Genomic DNA, 20,196 nt, shown 5'->3' with positions numbered 1-20,196 from the left:
ATTCGATCAGATGTGTATCTATGAGCAGGAGAATCTAAAAGACAACTGAAGCTTAAAAATATCTTTCCAAAGCTCTCCATGTATCAGACGCTGAAGTTAGACTAGAACACAAAGACAGCGGCAGCATGGGGGAGAAAGAGGGGAACTGAGGGAAAAGAAAGTCCTAATATGAAGAATGCAAAACTAAAAGCAGATGGGCATTGCCCCAAAGTCAAAAACTTAAGCCTAAATTGGTAAATGAATCAGAAAAATAAAAATATTCAAAATGGTGCAGGCATTTCCAATAGCATGTTTATAAGAATCAGAGGAACTATAACATTACATGGGGAGAGAGAATTACTACCATGCAATTAGAATTACATTTATAAGGAAAATCATGGCTGGGCTCAAGTTTGCGAAACTGATGCTTTGGTGGGGAGGAGATACAAACTGCAGTGCAGAGCCAGGGATGAAGAGAAGCCGGCACGGCGTGCTCCAAGGACTAGCTTCACTGGTACATAGGAAGGTGGTTCCTCAAGTTTCAGCTATGTTGGCAACGCTTCACTTTGTTTCAAGACTCCACACTCTCCTTTCAGCTTTGATATACAGTAAGAAATGATACATGATCGTTAGCTAAATCAGTGAAAACAGAAATGCTAAATGATACTGGCTTTGCTAATTCAGAGATTAAGATACGTCCCCCCTCTACCCTCCCAAAAAAAGGAACAGGAATTTGCAAAACTACACTAACATTTTCTAACTCTTCATACTGCCCTATTTAACAATAGGAGTACATGCACACAAAGCACAAATCAATTTTGCTGTTCAAGATGAGATGCATCCTACCTTTTACACCTTCAATCCATTCCTTTTACCCCACTTCCACTGCAAGAAAGCAAGGGTCATCACACAAATGACCAAACCATACTAAAAACGAAGAAGCTGCTTTGAATTGTTTTCTTCTCTCTCTCAAAAGCATACCTAGGACTGACTTAAAAGGCTTTCTGAAGCACTTTTGCACCTGCATGGGCCTTTTCTTTATGTACAGCCACATATTTTCATTAATAAGCACTTTATCACAAATAATTGGCTTCTGCAGGTCCCTGAAAAAGAAACAGCTGTAAGAGCCAAATAGATTATGCTAATTCCAGTATTAACGAAGTCTGGAAGAAACCTGAATTGCTTCAGGGAAGAAACAGGCATGGTCACTTTGAAGGAGAATTTTATCTGATTTGCTATCCAGTCATTTCTAAAGCAAAAAATAATTTATAAACAGTACTACCCATGTGCTGCAGACCATATGTAGCATCCATTAGCACATCACTTCAACCCTACTCTCCAACCACAGTAAATCATCAGTAAAGATTTAGACCATTTTATTAAAGTCTATTTTAAGAAGAATATTCCATTCCCATAAGAACACCATTTCAGTTCTTTAAACAGCCACTGCACAGAAAGACCAACAAATCATGCGGCATAACTAATGTTTTTATAGTCTTCCCTTGCTAGCGTTCTGCTGTACATCATCTGTCCTGCACTTGAAGCAGAGCCTTGCAGCTACCGACAATACATTCTGCCCCAGCTTGCATCTGCACAGCATTTATGGATTTTGAAATGCGTCACCTTCTGTAGCCTTTTTTAAGCTCTATTCAATAATAAAATCAAATTCTCAGTGATAGGAATGCTTACTTCCAATTGATCAACAAGACCTGAGGTGAAATATGTTGTCTCTGAGGAACCCTTCACAGCTGAAGACTGAGCAAGGTTTGTGAGCGTGCAACAGAAATCATCAGCTCCCAGGGAGTGCAGTGTGGAAAAACACTGCAGCCCGAGGGACATGGCCAAGGGAGAGAGCTTTTCAAAGTTTAAAAGGATATTTAGGAACACCTCGCTGTCTTTCTCTCCCTCACACTGAGCCTTTGAAACTCTTTGTCACAGCTGCAGGCAGGCAGGCAGGCAGGGACAGAAGTGGGCACAGGCAGTGCCTTTGTGGCTGCGCCGCAGGGCGACTGTGGGTGCCAGGGCAGCCGCGGGGCTCCACACAGCACCCCCGGAGAGGACGTCCCCGCGAGGAGCGTACCCGGCAGCGAGCGAGCCCCTGCTTCCACTCAGGTTTCCACGGGTTTGCTCCAAGCACAACCCCAGGGACTGAACTAACATCTACATGGCCAGAAAAGGGACTGGGACCAGGACCAGGACCCTGGAAGGAAATGAGAAGCGTTTACCGGCGAGCTTCTGCTACTGATTCCCACTGCCAACTCTCATCAGCGCTGTGGATCAGCTCCTGACTTCGGTCGTGGCGGTTCTGTTCCCCTCTGGACAACAACTGTTCTTACTAAAGCAGGATATAATCAGTGAATATAGAACTTTGGGGATAAAATGCCTAACATCCAGAAAAAAACCACATCTCTAGACATATCTAACTTTTTTTTTTTTAAGCAAACCCTTTCCCAGACCTGAAGAAGCCCAGTTCTTCTACATCTCTTATACAGACAAACTTCCATCAGTTTTTCTCCCTAAATACAAAAAAAATCACTGTATTTATATGGTAATTTCTACCTCCTTGACCTGGGCACTTATAATAATCATACTATCATTACCAAACAGGCAGAAGTACCCAAAGAATACTCATAAATTCTCCTACCTTAAAAAAAAATTTTTTTTTTAATTCGCATTTTCCCAGGAAATTATAATTATGCCTTTTGCTAAAAAGGGAGGTTTTAGAAATTCTTGGAACAGTCTGCTGTATTCCTACAAGAATTCCATGGCCAGTCCATCTTTCCAAAGCTGATCAGCACAGTCCTTAACTATACGGTCAACTGCCTATTGAGATTCTACTCAACACACTTCACTTTTACCAAATCTGGCATTTATATAAACCTGGCTAGATTTAGAGAAAATTCTATTATGATTTTGCATGGTTATCTCAAAGCTTTTTGAAAATGCAGATAAGAACGTAGGATTGGAAAGAACCTCATGCTTCAAGTCCTCTTCCTTCTTCATTCATTTACGAGTTCCCTTCTAGTTGGCTTTTTATCATTCCAGAACTTCTTTGTTTCCCTTCTAACTACTATTTTCTATTTCTAATTTCCCACCTAAATGATGCCCATCTTAGTTTCAGTCCTCCTGCCAATATATGTTGGGTAACCAGCTTTTCTCCATCCTGTACACACCCAGCTGTCATATTTCCCTCAGGCTTATTTCTCTAGATCAAGCAAAACCAGCTCGCCTAGTCTCCTCCTGTGGGCAAGTCTTTCCATTCCCCAGTTATTGAAGGAACCAATTTCTCAACCTATGACAAAATTAGCCAGGGCTTTTCAGGATGTGGGGGGACTAATTACAGACACTGTTCCAAAAGTTTCCCCATTTCCTGTACCATGAAGTGAAATTATTTCTATTTCTAATGGAGACACTAGCAGAAAAACTTCAGGAACACACGTGCCTAGTTCTGGACCTCATTGACACAGAAAAGCTTACTACATGCAACCAGTTATCAGCAAGATGTTCCAACTTGGTACTATTAAGCTTAATCTCAATCTTATTTTACTAATCTAGATTTTTCTAAAATATCCATGTCTTTTACAATGTTTTCTAGCTGGTAAATTTACTAAAACTGCAAACTGCAAAATTAATCAGGAATATGATAAATTCTACGTCTTATGTTCCTGTAAACAGGTGAAACTTTTTTATTGAAATACATCATACCCAGTGAATTCAATATGCTGCTCTTTCGCTGTGCTTTTAACCTCAGAAAAGTTTCTTAATTTTCAGTCATGGTCAACAGACATAACTTAAATATTTTAAAACTGAAATCAACAGCCACAATGAGCATCACAGAGATTTTAATCCTATCTACCCAGTTATGGAGGGAACTACTAAAATCTAGGTTAATCCTTCCAATCCTTAGGCAGAAATGAAAGTCTGTGCAATTGAAATAGTATGCCAGAATTAGACTTGCTTGTGGTAAGGATTCAATTAAGCCAAAAATTAAGATCTTGCCCACAGTCAGAAATAGTTTAATTTAAAATCAAAGTAGTGCATTTCTACAGACAAATATTACAATCCAGAAGAGTCATTATACTGAGACCAAATTCATAGCCCTTCTCCTCACAGGAAATTAATCTGGGACAAATCCCAGATGCCAATGACAACTGCTGGATGGGAGTGCTGGGACTAACTGAAGACTAACTTCAGTTAGGAAGATCACAGAAATACAGTTCTTACATTGCAACTTGATGAAGCATATTTGCACAGACAAATTAATGGAAGTTTTAACTACTTTATATTTGTCACTGTACTCAAAAACATGATGTACACATTAGATACAAAATATCTATTTCAATTTATCTGTATTGGATAGGGGGTTGTTTTTATTTTTAGTAAGCAGATTACAAATGCCAGCACAGAAATTGTAAAAAGTGAACGAGGGAAGATATCACTCCCCCAGGATCCATTTTACCTGAAGCTTCCTCATACATTTGATTGAAGTCTGCACAGATCAGGCTGGATTACATTTAAATTAAAACAAGTGTCCTGAATTTGCTGATACAAGCTTTCATCGGACAACTTGTATCAAGGCTGAAGTTTATATTTCTTTTCCCTGAGGAAATATAACTGTGATCACCTGAAGAGCCAGGACACACATGCTGCCCCGGAGCCTACCGCTGGCACATCTGCTCCGAGTGGCACAGCACGCCGCATACAATCGCCGGAGGAGGTAAAAGTGGCAGAAAATTTTTCAGATATGAGCCTTTGAATAACAGAACCAGATATTCAGCTTTAACCTCCATGCCAAGATAGCCAGAGGTTTCAAACTATTGCATAAGCATATTTCTGTAATCTTTGTTGCTCCAAATCTGGAAGCTTTTACTCAGGCAAGGCTCTTTGAAGTTACTTTAGGAACGGGCTCTCTGCAGATGGAAAAACAAATGATTAAACCAGCTCAATAGGGAGTCAGAATTCCTGTACATAGTTGATTTAAAAAGAAGCTAAGGGAGTGAGAATTTTTTTTATTATTACAACATTAGAATGCTTAATAAGAGGGAAACATACCACCATCTGAGACGACACAGAAGAACTGGTTAGTAAGACAGCATTTTTGATTGGGTCAAATATGCAAATGAAACTTTAAAGTGATCTGAGGGAGACAAAAATCTAGTTGCCCCAAACAAGTGTTAAAAGGAATATTAGGTTATACTTACATAAAGCCAGTTAGCATGTCAACAAGAAATTCAACCAACCATATGTTAAGTCATTTGAAAGAGAGAACCCCAGGTAGCATTACAGCCTCCCACATACTGAATCATTCCTTTAACTAGTGGCTGTTCTTCTAAACAGGATATGCCTTAAGTCTAATATGTTGCTGGAACTGCTTGGACTTTCCACTTCAGATATTAAGAGATGTTGTCTGCATCTTTACACCTTTTATATAAAGAACATACTGAGCCCCTTATTAGACAGGCAAAAAAAACAAAAAACCCACACTCCTGTCTTCTCCTTATGTTGCACCATTCAAATCTTCAGGAAAAGCATTCAAATAGGCATTAAAATACTAAATGCTTGAAGCATTTCCTTACTCTGCACTGGCTCCTACTTCTTTCCTCCATCGCGAAGTCAGCGAGCCCACAGCGGGGAGCCCACGAGCAGCATGTTGCTGCCCATGCAGAAGTGGGACGTGGCCTGGCACCTGGAGAGCGTGGCTGCTGCCTGGACAGACATGACCTCCTGGGCATTTAGAAATGCCTTTGCTGACCTATAGATTTGTTCCCATGGGCTGTTTAGAAAGAAGCTTTGCATGCCTATGATTTGCTTATCAGCCACAGTAAAGAACTGAGTTCAGGGTGGGAAATGAGCAAAGTTCATTCCTATTGTAGTTTAAGTTTTCCACTACTTTCAGGCACTGTCCACTAAGATGCCCACTGCAACTCAACAAATCAATAGGACTTGCACAGGAATAAGGATTACTGAGCTGCATCTCATTATAGGATGAAATAACTCATATTTTAAGATCTCAACCTCTTACTGTGAACAGGATAAATCAGAAAACAGCTCCACTCAAGTCAGTCATCTCATACAAGGAAAAGGAGAACTAGTCCACACTTAAGCAAACACACTGTGGAAAAGACTGGTGAGGCTTTTGGTCAACATCAAGGGCACGCATGCTGCAGGTGACAGCTGGCTCCTGTATAAACAATCCACATGTTCATTTAAATTTTAACTCAGAGACCATAGGATGTGTTTTTAATCACTAATGAGGAATGCAAAAATATTTGTATATATTGAGAAGCTACTGACCAACTGCTCAGTATATTTTAAGCAAAAAGATTTTTTATCCTTTACATATGTCCTATGTCATCTGTTTAGTGTAATATCACTTATTCACTGATCACTGGAAATATCCCCAAAATTCCTATGCTTCAAAATGGTGGTAGATAGTAAAGAACAATAATGGCAAAGCAGAAGAGATTGTAGTCAGAAGCCTGTATCCTGGGGTGAAAAAGGTTAAAAACAAGAAAAGGAAAGTGTGTGTGACATGACCTTAATGTTGTTATGCCTGGGGAAAAAAAAATTGCCATAACATCTGGCAAATATTATGAAGAACATTTGTTGACTTCGGCCAACTGGGGAAAAAAAAAACTTATACAAACTTGTATTTTTCCATTTGCAAGTGAGCTTATCCTGCAAGAAGAGCCAAAACAAAATCTTCCTCATTTGACAGTTTCCTGCATTTCATTATCTGAATACGTTGCTTGTTTTCAACTTCATGACATAATCAAAGTCACTTAAACCACACCGTATTTTGTAATTCATGATGCATAGCTTTGTTTGGTGCACATAACCACAGTTCAAGTGATAAGTACCAGTAAACGTGCAGCTTGAAATAATATTTTGAAGAAATTGCAAAACACGCTTGCATACACAGTATAGGAGAGAAAGTGCAGAATCAACAAGCCACCTAACACCATGAATAGCAATTTATTTTCATACATTTTAATGTCAGTCTGTCCTGTCCTCGAGCATTCTGAAGCCCCTAATGGGAAACCTGAAATTCAGATTAATTAAATTGAGAATCAGTTAGAGAAGGGAATCTTAAATATATTTTCACATGCCAGCTCCTAAAATCCAAGGTAATTGGCACTCCTCTAAAGCACCTGATCAAAGTGAGCATATTTAGTATTAACATAGATAGATAGAAAGAAAGAAAAAAGTACATTCACTACTACAAATCAGAGAATTGCTCCAAAATCTTTGTTTTCTATAGAAGCGGAGGTTTGCCTAGACGTAGATCAATGCTGGATGCACTAGCCAGCAGGGAGCACAGCAGAAATTGGGGGGGGGACAGTACACATTCAGGGGCCTCTAGACTGGCCCTGTCCCAGAGTTCAGGGACTACAAAAAACTAAGAAAGGCAGCAGGGAAATTTAAAATGTCATTAGTAGAGTAACACGCAGACTCTTCTACACCAGCTTCCAGATGCTTAACTACAGTCTTGCCTCCCTGCATTGCATTGGGAAAAGCACTTTTCCAGAAGTCCATCTGTAGCAGAACGCAAAGCTGGCCTATGAGCATGCAAGGGAGCACTTGCAAAAGGCGCAGCATTCCCCAGAATCCCAAGCCAGGAATCACAGAATCACAGAATCACAGAATCACTGAGGTTGGAAGGGACCTCTGGAGATCATCTAGTCCAACCCCCCTGCTCAAGCAGGGTCACCTAGAGCACATTGCACAGGATTGCATCCAGGCGCGTTTTGAATATCTCCAGAGAAGGAGACTCCACCACCTCTCTGGGCAACCTGTTCCAGTGCTCTGTCACCCTCACAGTGAAAAAGTTTTTCCTCATGTTAAGATGGAAGTGTCTGTGTTTCAGTTTGTGCCCATTGCCTCGCGTCCTGTCGCTCGGCACCACTGAAAAGAGTCTAGTCCCATCTTCTCGACACCCTCCCTTCACATACTTGTACACATTGATAAGATMTCCTCTCAGCCTTCTCTTCTCCAAGCTAAACAGGCCAAGCTCTCTCAGCCTTTCCTCATAAGAGAGATGCTCCAGCCCCCTAATCATCTTAGTAGCCCTTCGCTGGACTTGCTCCAGTAGTGCCACATCCCTCTTGTACTGGGGAGCCCAGAACTGGATGCAATACTCCAGATGTGGCCTCACCAGGGCTGAGTAGAGGGGGAGAATCACCTCCCTCGACCTGCTGGCAACACTCTTCCTGATGCACCCCAGGATACCATTGGCCTTCTTGGCCACAAGGGCACATTGCTGCTCTGGAATCCAGAGGAAATACTGAGAGGGAAACTTCGCTTAGAGTTATGTATCCTTTTGGTTTTCTGATACTTTTTTCTTATACAAATAGACCACTTTCATTACAGATGAGCGATTTCTGTTGCTACTTTATCACCACCTCAGTTCTCCACCAAGGTTGTCCTAGCTCACCTGGTTTAGTTTCTCAACCTTTCTCTATTTTTCTGCTTATTAACTATAAATAGGCTTGGCTTAAAGCCATAACAGTTCCTACTTTCTCCTCGTGATTCCAGAGGAATCTTATTTGCTCCTTATTTTAGCACAACTATCATCTCTGCTCTACACATACACTGAAAGCGTCCCGGTACCCCTATGTTAAGGGATACATAATTTGAAGCCAAGAGGCGTATTCTCCCGCAGACAACACTGCTTCTGCTAGAAGCTTTCCAATGCACTAAGTTTGGGGTGGAGGAAGTAACTCTAAGGCTAGCGTCATGGCCAAGTATGAAGTAGGAATAGCAAATAGATGGGACAAAGAGGAAGACACCAAGAGGACGGGGTTTGGAAGCAGCTGTCTGGTGGAAGGAGATTTGCATATAGAAAGGCCTGGATAAGAAAAACAGTCTAAGAGCAAGCAAACTAAGCAAATGTTTCTTTTTACAACTTCTGTACCAATTCAATTTGCTGTTACGTAGTTAAGTGTTACAGCTTCATGTTTTGCATACTAAGCATTACAGCCATCCATAACATCTTTTGCTAGAAACCAGATTTCACAATAGGAAATTTCAGCCATTTTGCAGATAAAAATAGTTAAAATACATACAGACAGAGGAGGGGATGGCCCTTGGATCAAAGCAAAACAAAAAGGACACGGTTAGTTTAATTACTACAAAGATAATGGTGACTATCTAAAATAAAACAGACCATCCTAACTGATACTTGACTAGAACACAGGCGGTTTCCAGAGTTTTTGCATCTGTTTTCTTATGACGAATTCACAAGCCTTATCTCTTCCCAATTAGGTACTTCATATAGCTGTGGTGCTTCTGCCAACACAATTTACCCAGAACTCTTAATTAGCCTCACACACAAAAAATAACATGTAATTTGTTTGGTAATTATATGTTTCTGCAATTCCTAAAAGCAACTCATTATAGGAATGTTGTGCACTTAAAACAGATTACCTTAATTCTATTTTCTGTTTATCCAATTATAACTGTCGTTCCTAATTGTATTGTAAATTGTGTTGAGCTGGAAGGTGGCTATAAAATCCTTGCTCCTTCCTCTTTCATAGTGGCTTTACACTTGCAAGGGGTTTCCACTAGACACAAAATCAATGTAGTGAAAACCATGTTAATTCTAGTTATATGGAAAAGGAAGTTGGTAAATACAAACGGTCAAAACTTTACATCACCAAAATTACTGGCAGAGAATCCTGAAACAAACGTTAGGACACTAAAAGAAATAAACACTGTCAAAAAAAGGAAACAAAATGAAAAGATAAGCAGCTTCCCACCCAGCAGTCCCTTGAATGAAACATGTTTATAGAAATACCCTGCCCTGCAAGGCCCACAAAAGGCAGGCTATAGGGAGGCTCCACTGGCCGTGGAGCAAGACCAGCAGCGGTCTTCTCAGTCGCGTCGCAGCAGGTGACTGTCGATGACAAGGAAACAGGCCAGCCTATCTGCATTAAAAGCCAAAAATGAAATTACTTTCCCAAAACTACAATGGAGATAGCCTAAAACACTGACTTCAAGAGTCATCTTGTAATGAAATAGCTCTACATGGGAGCTTACTCTTAAAATCCCACATTAAAGGACACACAGTTTTAAAGCTGAAAGGTGTACGCTCCCCTAGCCAACTTTCACTTCTCCATTTCAATGTGAAAAGTCTGCTTTATCGGGCTACTCAAAGATGGGCATATAGGATCCTACTGGGAAACTGCACTCAGCCATGCAATGCACTGAACCACTCTTACTGTACACTCCCCCCGGAGGAGCTGGGCCAGTCTGCAAAAAAGGGTAGCAATTGCAGGCATGAACAGAGTCCTTGAGAATAGAAGTGAACCCCCAAATTTGTCATGACAGATGAACTTATTGTTCCCATTCCAGTAGACCCCCAAAAGAGTGTCTGTGTCTTTCAAAAGGAAATAGAGAGTTTCCCCAAATTTCAGTAAATCAACTTACCTCCTCATGCTTTCAAAATTTTTCTCAGAACACAAGCATTTTACTCTCACATTCTCTCTCCCTGATTTCAGTAAGGGAATCAGGAAGAAAGAAAGGAGGAGAACCAGAATATATATCAAAAAAAAAAAAATGAAAACAAAACACACACACACACACACACACACACAGAGTTAGCTTTCTGAAACCAGATTGTGCTTAAACATGAAGCAAAAGATGACTTTTAAAAGTCACAGAAGTCACTCTGGAGTTGTTTGCAGAATATTATTACCATATTTTAACCAAATCCCATCTACAGCCATCCAATATACTTCTTAGCACACGGTAGTCAGAGACTGAAATCAGAAAAGGAAAAAAAAAATTGAGAGAGACAACTGCAGCACTGTATTTTTCCTATAGGTCAATCTTGCTAAACCTTCTCCATTCTGTAAACATATAATTAAATGTCAGTGTTCGCCACTGCCCAAGCCTAGAAGTTTATGACCTCAGGTACGTTGCTGGGTTTTCTAGGTCAGTTTTAGTTCAGCCTCTGTGGCTATTAAGCAGACTAGGGAAGGAGGAATGGCTTTGATTGCATAAGTTGTCTAGATATATACATTTATGAATGACTTCTTTAATCCATGTGTGACATTTAAATAGTCAATACTCAAACAAAATGTTAGTCACAAATTTGGAAGAGAAACTTGCTTTTTCAAGAAGTTACAAAGGCTGGTGAGGTAGCCCTACGTAAAGGCTTCTCAACCCACCTTGCTAGGGAACAACGGACCCAGAGTCGCAGGAGCTACAGACTTTCCCCCAGAAGAATTTAGCTCTTCCCTGAATAAGAAATCACTTCTACATCTGGGATCTCCTCCTCTCTCTGGAGGCTCAGGTTTTTTGATCACTTAATTTCCACGTATGTGTAAAGCACAGAGGAAAACAGAGGTGCGGCACTAACCGTGTCACACACACAAGTCACAGCTGTTCAACACCAAGAACGTGACACTTGCAACTTGGGATATTGTGCTTGCGTGGCAGGAAGCAGGCTAGTTTTCCTAGTAGTTCAGCTTTTACCTAACATTTCTTCCACACACTTGCATTTAATTTCTCTCTGAAACACTCCCCCATCTAACCAAGCTTATTTCCAGCCCTGGCTTTTGCCCACAGCCTGGAGGTCTCAGCTTTCCTCTGACCCAGCATATGAAGCCTCGTGACAGCAGATGATGCATCACTGTGTGCCTTCTAGCAGGGCTTCTCTGAGTGCAGATACTCAGAGGAAGGCTTGCTGGCCACTGGTTGTTGGCACAAGTGAGCAAAGCCGTTACGCGGAGTTGCAGGGGTGGCCCGGCCCAGCTGTGCTCCACGAGAGGCTCTGCCTCTCCGGGCCACGAGCCCCACCATGACGTCCGCGGCCGGCGGTGGCAGAGGGACTCTCGCCTGAGAGAATTAAACCACATCCATTTTTACAAACTGTGCATCTAGCTTGCGCATCTCAATTGCGAGCACAGGGTTTCTCTCCTAAGGATGTTAAGTCTAAATCTAATATAAATGGCCAATGATGCTGATCCATTTTTATTTATTTATTTCAGTAAAAGTACTGAAGAAAATATCCCAAGGATTTAAACAAACAATATGGTGACAGATGGTTTGGAGATGATCCAGGCTGGGCTCCCTCAATAAAATCCACACAACTTCATAGCTCCAGGAAGGAGGGGCGGCAGAGGAGGAGGGAAAAAAAGAAAGAAAAAAGGTGCACACAAAGCTGGCCCAGCTGATCACATATTTTTAACAGAAAGAAAACAGCTGGGGACTGCAAGGATTCTCTTTTCATCTATACAAAGCTCTTTGCACTTCACCGACGTAGTCAGATCAATCCAGGACATATTCCAAGCAGCCAAAATTGTATAATCAAAGAAATAAATGCGAAAGAATTTCTTAAAATTAAATTGTTAGTTCAGATAAGTGACAAATACAAAATACATTATTAAATTGCCCATTCAGATAATGTAAGCATGCTCTCAAGAACAATTAATAGATGAGACATTATAAAATGAAAATGTTTGACATATAATACCAACGCCCTTCTGTTCTGCACACTGCATACTTTTATTAGAATGAATATTTTCAGGTATGATATTCTCTAGATATATTCTGACTGCCTGAAATGCCTTCTTTGCTTTATGCTAGTCCTATTATTATTTTGTAGCTTAAAGGAAATCATCTTGGATTTTACATCCGAGAATATCCGTGGGAAAAAATTAAAAGATTAAAAAAAAAAAAAAAAAAACTTTCCAAAGATGCCACCAGGAATGTCTGCAAGCAGCAAGTTACGCTGAAGGTCCGAGGTCCTACTTTTACAGCTCAGGAGTCTGCTGTGTTATACTTACCTACAGGCAGGCAATAATTTGGATAGATTGCATGGATGGTCCACAACAGGAACTTACTAGCAGTTCTGAAGTGTTACTGCTCAAAACAATCTGAGGCACTTATGGGTTTCTATTTTCAAGAACTATCAGAACAGACAGTTTGAAGAGAAAGCAAATGGTATCTTTCAGATGCAAATACGTTGGCCTTACTGCAAGTGACTTCTAATGAAGCCAAGTGCTCCACTCTCCTAAGTGTGGTTTATAGGATCACCTCCTGTACCCTAGGCTCAGCTGCAACTGTCAGGCAGGCTGTCAACTGTCAACTCAGGCAAGCTAAAAATGGGAATTGTGAGCTTACCTATACCTGAGCTACTTCAAAAACCAAGTAAACTCTAGAACAGGGTATTACATCTCAATTAATCATGCAGAAGATTTCTGTTTCCCTTATCAGTTACAGAAATTCCCAAGCTCTTCAAAACTATCTTCCTTCCACTTGATAAATTAAACTGATTATGCCTCCCTTCAACTCCATGAGAGTGACAGTTGAAGACCACTTTCACAGCATCCCAGAAAATCACCCATGTTCTCCCTTGCCCAATAAAGAGGGAAACTTTTATGAGGACAACAAGAATGAGGGAAAATGTCATTATTTCAGAAATAAGCAGGAAAATCCTTTACAAAAAAGAAAAAAAAAAGCAGTAGAGAGGGGGAGACAGAAAGCTCGGCTCATGTCATGACTATGACGTTCCTTCAAGTTCTCTAAGACAGCTTTGTTGAAGCAGCAAACACTGCAGCTCCCACTGGCCAAGCTCACTTTCTTATAGTGCTAACGGTACAAGCGTAGTAACATAATCCAGTACGCTGCACCATAACCACCTCAGTCTCACAGAGCACTGGCTCCAGTTAAAGAACAGCAGAAGAAATTGCATAAACTCACTTCATTCATCCCAGAAAGACATAGATTTTGAACATAACTGTAACCATTTAATATCAACAATGATTATGGTATATGGGCACAGAAGATAGTACTGCAGATAATGAAAGTCTTCACTGATGTGCAAGAGAACTTTTTTTTTAAATACATTATCGATTTTTGTGGATGTGGTCAAGTAAATACAGATTTGCAAGAAGAGGTCTACGCAACATTTTTGAATTAAATTAAATTATTAAATTAAATTTCTGAAAGTTACGCTTCCCATAGCAGCGGAAGGAAGGAAGGAAGGAAGGAAATAAATCATGCTTAGCTGCTCCTTTTAAAAGAGGCAGAAGCTGGAAATATTACTTACATGCAATGGAACCAAGTTGGGGAAAGTGCAAGACATTATTTCTAGATGTGAAATACCAATTAAATAAATATAGCTATTTTTTAATCTACACTTTAGCCTTTTAATCTTTTGTAGAACCAACCAAAACCAAAGTTAATATAATGCTCAGGAGTGTAGTACCATATTCATGTTAATGGCAGTTATCAGTAAGGGTAGATTATAAAATTTAAATTTAAGATTTTCTGTAAAAATCCAAGACATCTTTTCTGGATCAACCCCATTAGCTGGACAGAGTTTCCAGAAGCGCACTTTGTAACTCACAATGGAGATATGCTGATAGACAAGCACGTTCCCTGAACTAGGATCTCCAGCAGGGATTCCGCAATAAAAAAGAAACCCAAATTCCACCTCCATTCACTACAAAAATTTTTAAAGCATAAGAATTGAAACACTCTTAAGAATGTAAACAAAGTAGTGTGGAGGCTTTTGATTTTTTTTTTTTTTTTTAAACATTGCTTTGATGTGGACACCACAACATGAAGACACATTGCAAAAAAGTTGCAAGACACATAGAGGAACCTTCAGAGCAGAGCACAAAGTTATATACTAATAAGGGAATGTAAATTCTCAGTACTAGAGCCAGGAGTCGGGATGTGCACTACTCATATTCACAAGGTTGGGCATCCAAGTGCAGTATGATTTTTGTATCTCAGAAACAAGGGAAAACAAAGCAATCCTAGATAGATCTCTCATGAAAGTGACAGGTAATGCAAACATCTGCAAGTACTTCCAGTGAAATACCTGAAAAATATCCACACACAAAGTACAAGAATTTCACTTGCTACTTATTCACCATTAGATGTCTTAATTAATATCCCTGCAGTATTATCGAACATGGGGGGCCTAGGTGGACAAGTTGAACATGTCAGCAGTGCACCCTTCCGGTGGCAAAGTCTCACCATATACTGGGCTGCATAAGCAAGAGCACAGCCAGCTGGCCAGGGAAGTGCCTGTTCCCCTCTCTTTGGTACTCATGGGGCCACCTCTGGAATACTGTGTCCAGTTTGGATTCCCCAGTACAAGACACTGACACACCTAAATGGGCCCAGGTGTGCAGCCTGCAGCTATACAGAAGACAGCAAGACTCTTCTGAGGGATTCACAGCTAAAGGACAAGAGGCAGCGGCCATCGCACAGAGGGAAATTCAAATGAGATGTAACAACACTTTCCTCCACAGCGAGAGGGGTTAAGCACTGGAACAGACTGCCCAGGCAAGCTGGGGAATCCAGCCCGTGGAGATGCTCACACCCTGCCTGGACCAGCCCTGAACGGTCTGATTCGACTTAGCTCATCTTTGAGCCAGGGTTGGATTAGATAACCTCCAGAGATCCCTTCTAACCTAAATTATTCTGTGATTCTCTGCTTACTGTTGAGGGGAGAAGGAGGATAAAAAGGGAAATCTGAAGATGGTGGTAGTTGTAAAATGGATTTCGTACTAAACTAAGAAAAGTCTTTATTATGAATAAAAACTTGTCAGCAGAAAGAATATACTTAGTAGCAATAATTCAATCATACATAATATTTATTTTGGGGAAAAGCAAAAATCTTTTTTGCTTAACATTTCTAGAGCTGTTTCCAGAAGCAACACTTTGTGTGAGCCCTACTGGAAAACTACCCCCACCTTTAACGCTATTTAGCATTAATGCATTATGACTGTCAGTACTTCTACTATACTAAGACGCTTCCTCAAGTTTTTGTGTCTTTCAGGAAGGTTTCTAATGAGAAATTAAGAAAGACTCAATTTTTGCAACATGCAAAAGCAGTATGGTTCAAAGATGCTAAGTACTCCCAAATGCGCTTACAATATATAGGAGTTTTTCCCCACCACTTGTGAAGGAAACTAATTTGTACAGCCTTTCATTAGTCTCACAGAACTAACCATGATGCTCTATTTTAGAAAGGTATCATAAATATTATCATTATAATGATTGCATGGGGCAAAACAAATGTAACTAGCTTTAAAACCAAATGCTCAAGTCAGGGAAAAGTTCCTAAGCAGCGTTTTTTGTTTGAGATCTCTAAAATTTCAACACAGAAGACAAACAAACAGCCAGTCTCTTCTCAGCACCCTCCAAGGCACTGCTCGTGCACAGCAAGTTGGCACAGATGCCCTGGACACAATCTTGTTCCAGCAGACTGTCCCACACCTGACTATGTTTTGAGTCCATGAGAATTGGGGACCAAAGCCAAGGAGCAGTCCACTGGCAGGAGAGCTGCTGACAACAGTGGGTCACAAAATCAGCATGAGGCAGAGTGGGAGGCACTGTCCAGAGGGTATGTCGAGAGTGCAGTTGGCTTCAGGTAGATCCCATATGTCCTGGAAGTGTTACATTGGTTTATTGGTAGGGTCCTGACTGCAGATGTTAGGTGAAGACAGGTCAAATAGGTTCAGAAATGGCATCAGTTTTGTTGCCTTCACACGCCTGTCATGATTTTCATAGTCTGTATCAAGCAACATATCTCCTTGCGGCCAAACTTCTACCGAACTGAGGCAGAGTACAGCCAAGTGGGCAAGAGAGGAGGTGTTCAAAACTGTGCACCATGCATAACTGTGGTGCTCAGAACAGATGTTTGTGTGGGGACTGAGCACTTCCAAAGTTCTGTGCCCTGCAAAAAACATTGCCTCCTTTGAATATGTGTATACATCATATTTAGGAACCTTTAGGAACTTCCTATTTTATTAAAGAGATGGATCTTCAAATGAAGTTCACATCAATGCAGTACTTCTTAACAATATAGAATATGGTAAGCTTATTTCCTTAGGGTCATTCCCACGAAGTCTTCAGAAGTAATAGAACATGATAGATGACGACCTTCACTCCTGTATCTCCAGTGAGGTTCACATTTAGGACAGTTAAGAAGCATGATATAACGACTATCTGGCCTTTGCGTCCACAGTGCTTGGCAGACCACAAACATGCAGGTACTACCTACACACATGCACATATTTTGAAGTAAATGTCATCTATAAGAGTACCAGCATAATGCCACACAGGAGGAAAATACCTATTACAGCCACACAATCAGGACATAAACGAAATGGCCTCGCTAGAAAGCTAGAGGTGAGGATTAAACTAGCTTCAGCTACATCCACAAGCAGCAGTAGGATCGAGCATTTTTTAAGCATATCCAGGGATTTCAGTGTATGAGACAAAAGAGTAGACTCTAAACACTGATCAACTTTATAATTTAGCAAGCATCCATGTGTTTGAACTGAAATCCTAACACTGACTTGGGAGACACATTTTTACATTTGCAGTCCTACTCTTCTCCCTCAGATTTCATCTCCTCTGCTTTTATGAGAGCCCTGTAAATTTTACCTTCAGCTACCAGGGATTCATTCCCAAATGAATGGTTAATTGAGACACATGCAAGCCTCATTACTGTGATCTTCCACATCCAGTTGCAAAACACACTACTCATTACAAAAGCCAAGTTAAAAATTAAGGCAATTTTGGTTACACGAACAAACACTTCCTTCAGCCAATTCAAGCTACTGAAGACAGCTCTGTTAGATTGTCTTAACACACAACAGAACAATTTTGATTTCCCAAGAGGAATCTTGGAAGCCAAGTTTCAGCCAGAAAGCATTTTATTAGCTAACTGCAATAACCCTTAAAAGCAAAGGCAGTGGTATAATAACGACAATATTAATGAATAGCGGAAATAATATTAATATACTGAGACAGGAAAAATACAACCTATTTCACTTTCTAGAGTCCCCTGCATAAGCATAAAAAAGACCTGTATCAGTAACATCCTGCATCAGCTACTGAGCATGAAGCCGAATCCATAAGAATTTTTCCCCAGTGTTCCATCACTCCCTGTGGCTGGGATCTTCAGTTTCAAATATTTTTACACCAGTAGGGAAAGTTAAGTAAATTAGGTATTAAATAAAATGCCTAAATATACATATAATACAGCTTGAAAAAGATAGGTCTATCTGTACAGTAATTAAAAGCATATGAATTAACTGTTGCTGTAACTTGGTCATTGCACTTACATTTAAGTTAGCAGCATTGACTGTAATGATCTCTCAGTATTAATCGAGTTGTCAAGGCTGTTGTAGACTCTCCTCAATAATTCAGTACTTATTACTTTGACCTCATACAACGTAAGTTTTAAAGGTAGGTTGTTCAAAATACTAAGAAATGGGATCACTTTAATCCCACTTAATAAAGAGAGAAAAAGTTTTGAAAGTGCAACACTGAATTCTCCACTGTAACTAATCATTGCGTCTCCCCTGCAGCCTTTTCCCCCAGCTTAGGGAACAACATATCCGGACCACTTTCTCAGATGGATTCAGAGAACTCTTCAAGTCCTATACAAAAGCCACCTATAGTGAATATAATGAATAAGAAACCCTAAAAGTATCAAGAAATGAGTTATCATTAACATTGAAAAGCCTGGTGTGCTACAAAGCCAATAAACAGCTTCCCACACACCACGCCGGGGTCGGCTATCCTCTTTTACGCAGCCAGCACTCCTCAGCCTCCACCGGGCTCCTCGCAGCGCCAGGCCATGCAGCAGCCCCTGCCACAGAGCTTAGTTCTCAGAAGTGCTAAGCACCTGCCGTTTCCACAGCCAGAGCACGGATCACTTTACAGATCAAACGTGCAGTGACAGTAGAGAATTAAAAGAATTGTTACACTGTTAAGGAAGATAAGCTGGATACATGAGTCATTTATGTCTGTCATTCCACAGCCTTACAACAGATTATATAAGGAAGTGTTTTCCAACAAAACAAATTTGTCATTATCTCCAGAGTTCAGCAACCACACTGTAGATTTTTTCATGAAGTACAGTATGAAGTTAAAAGTATCCAGAGAGTAAAACTCCAACTTAGTGAATACAGCGAATATAAGGGGTGGTTCAAGTTTGCAAGACTACTTAATTTATGGGCTACAGTGGATCACAAACCACCAGTCTAACATGAATGTCCTATTACTACTACTACTACTCTTATGAGCACTGCAGAATAGTATTTGTTTATTATTTTTAATATTCTCCATATAATCATTTTATTGGCCTATTTTGTTGTTGTTCTTAAAGCAATATGTCATATTTGCTAACAAGGTTTCTAAGCTAACCAGCATTCAGTTTGGTGGAGAGTAAAATTTCATTAGGGCCACTTTTACAATGGAAGAAAGTTGAGTTTCAGACATGAACCCTGAAATATTTCAGAATATTTGATAAGTAGTCAAGAAGCACACTGCTCTTTTTTAAAGTGTAAAGGGGACCATTAGAGACATCCTTTTCTGAACTGCATGCAGTGATTATTCACTATAGAGACTAACAGAGTGAAGTACATTAGACTACCAAAAGCTTTGAATAAGTTTTCCTACCTTATCTGCCATTATCATGGAGGCCCCGCCGTGAATTCCAAGAATTGGAATAAAAGTCTGAGATGAAATAAAATCCAAAATCTGAGCTACTGCCTCCTGATCAGTATCATCTCCAAAAACCACTCCATGGATCTTGGTGCCTGACATCAAGTCACAAACATGTGTTATGATGCTTTTAGGGTCAGTCTGGTTCACCAGAAGGGTCACTACATTCACATCAACAGTCAGGTCTGCTGACATTTCCCTGGTCCAGAGAGCTCTGATATCTCTCTCTGTGATATACTTGGTCCTTCCCAAAATCACTGCAATGTTAAGGATGGGATAACTTTTCTCTGCTCCATGAACAAGATCCAAAGGTGCCAGAAGAGCTTGGAGTACCAGGAGAGCACAGCCAATTTTCCTCATCTTTGCCAGCTTTGTACCCTGTAAAAGTGATCACATTGCATAAGAGAAGAAGAAGAAAAAAAAAAAAAGCATAGAGAGGAGGAAAAAATATATACTGTATATCTCCAATGAAGTTTTTAAACACAAAGCATCTGGACACAATGCAGACTTTAGCAGCTTCTCACAATGCATTCTTCACCTTAGTTTCAATTCAAGCCTCTTACCTCCCACCAAAAAGTTGCCTTGCCAATGACAGACAATATTATAATTGGTCTCCCACAAGCAAGGCAAAAAACGTAGCACAAGTTCAGAGGAAAGAACCATTAAAATGCTTCTTGGATGGCTAAAAAAATTAAAATGAATGAAACCATTAAAAAAAGACATCCTTCTCTT

The 20,196-nt window shown here is 40.3% G+C and overlaps 1 protein-coding gene across 1 annotated transcript in view; it reads right to left on the bottom strand.

Annotated features, from left to right (window-relative positions):
* Positions 1–19,842, bottom strand: part of GRIN2A (glutamate ionotropic receptor NMDA type subunit 2A) — a 183,281-nt gene extending 163,439 nt beyond the window's left edge. Inside the window, exon 1 of the mRNA XM_026068603.1 lies at positions 19,420–19,842. Within this exon, the coding sequence (XP_025924388.1) occupies positions 19,420–19,824 (405 nt within the window). The 5' untranslated portion in view covers positions 19,825–19,842. The remainder of the gene's footprint in view (positions 1–19,419) is intronic.
* Positions 19,843–20,196: the final 354 nt, after the last annotated feature.

Source organism: Apteryx rowi, unplaced genomic scaffold (assembly GCF_003343035.1).
Source record: "Apteryx rowi isolate R43461 unplaced genomic scaffold, aptRow1 scaffold_105, whole genome shotgun sequence".
Lineage (NCBI taxonomy): Eukaryota > Metazoa > Chordata > Aves > Apterygiformes > Apterygidae > Apteryx > Apteryx rowi.
The sequence above is the reverse complement of the archived record's forward strand: the minus strand, read 5'-3'. Positions and strand labels throughout refer to the sequence as shown.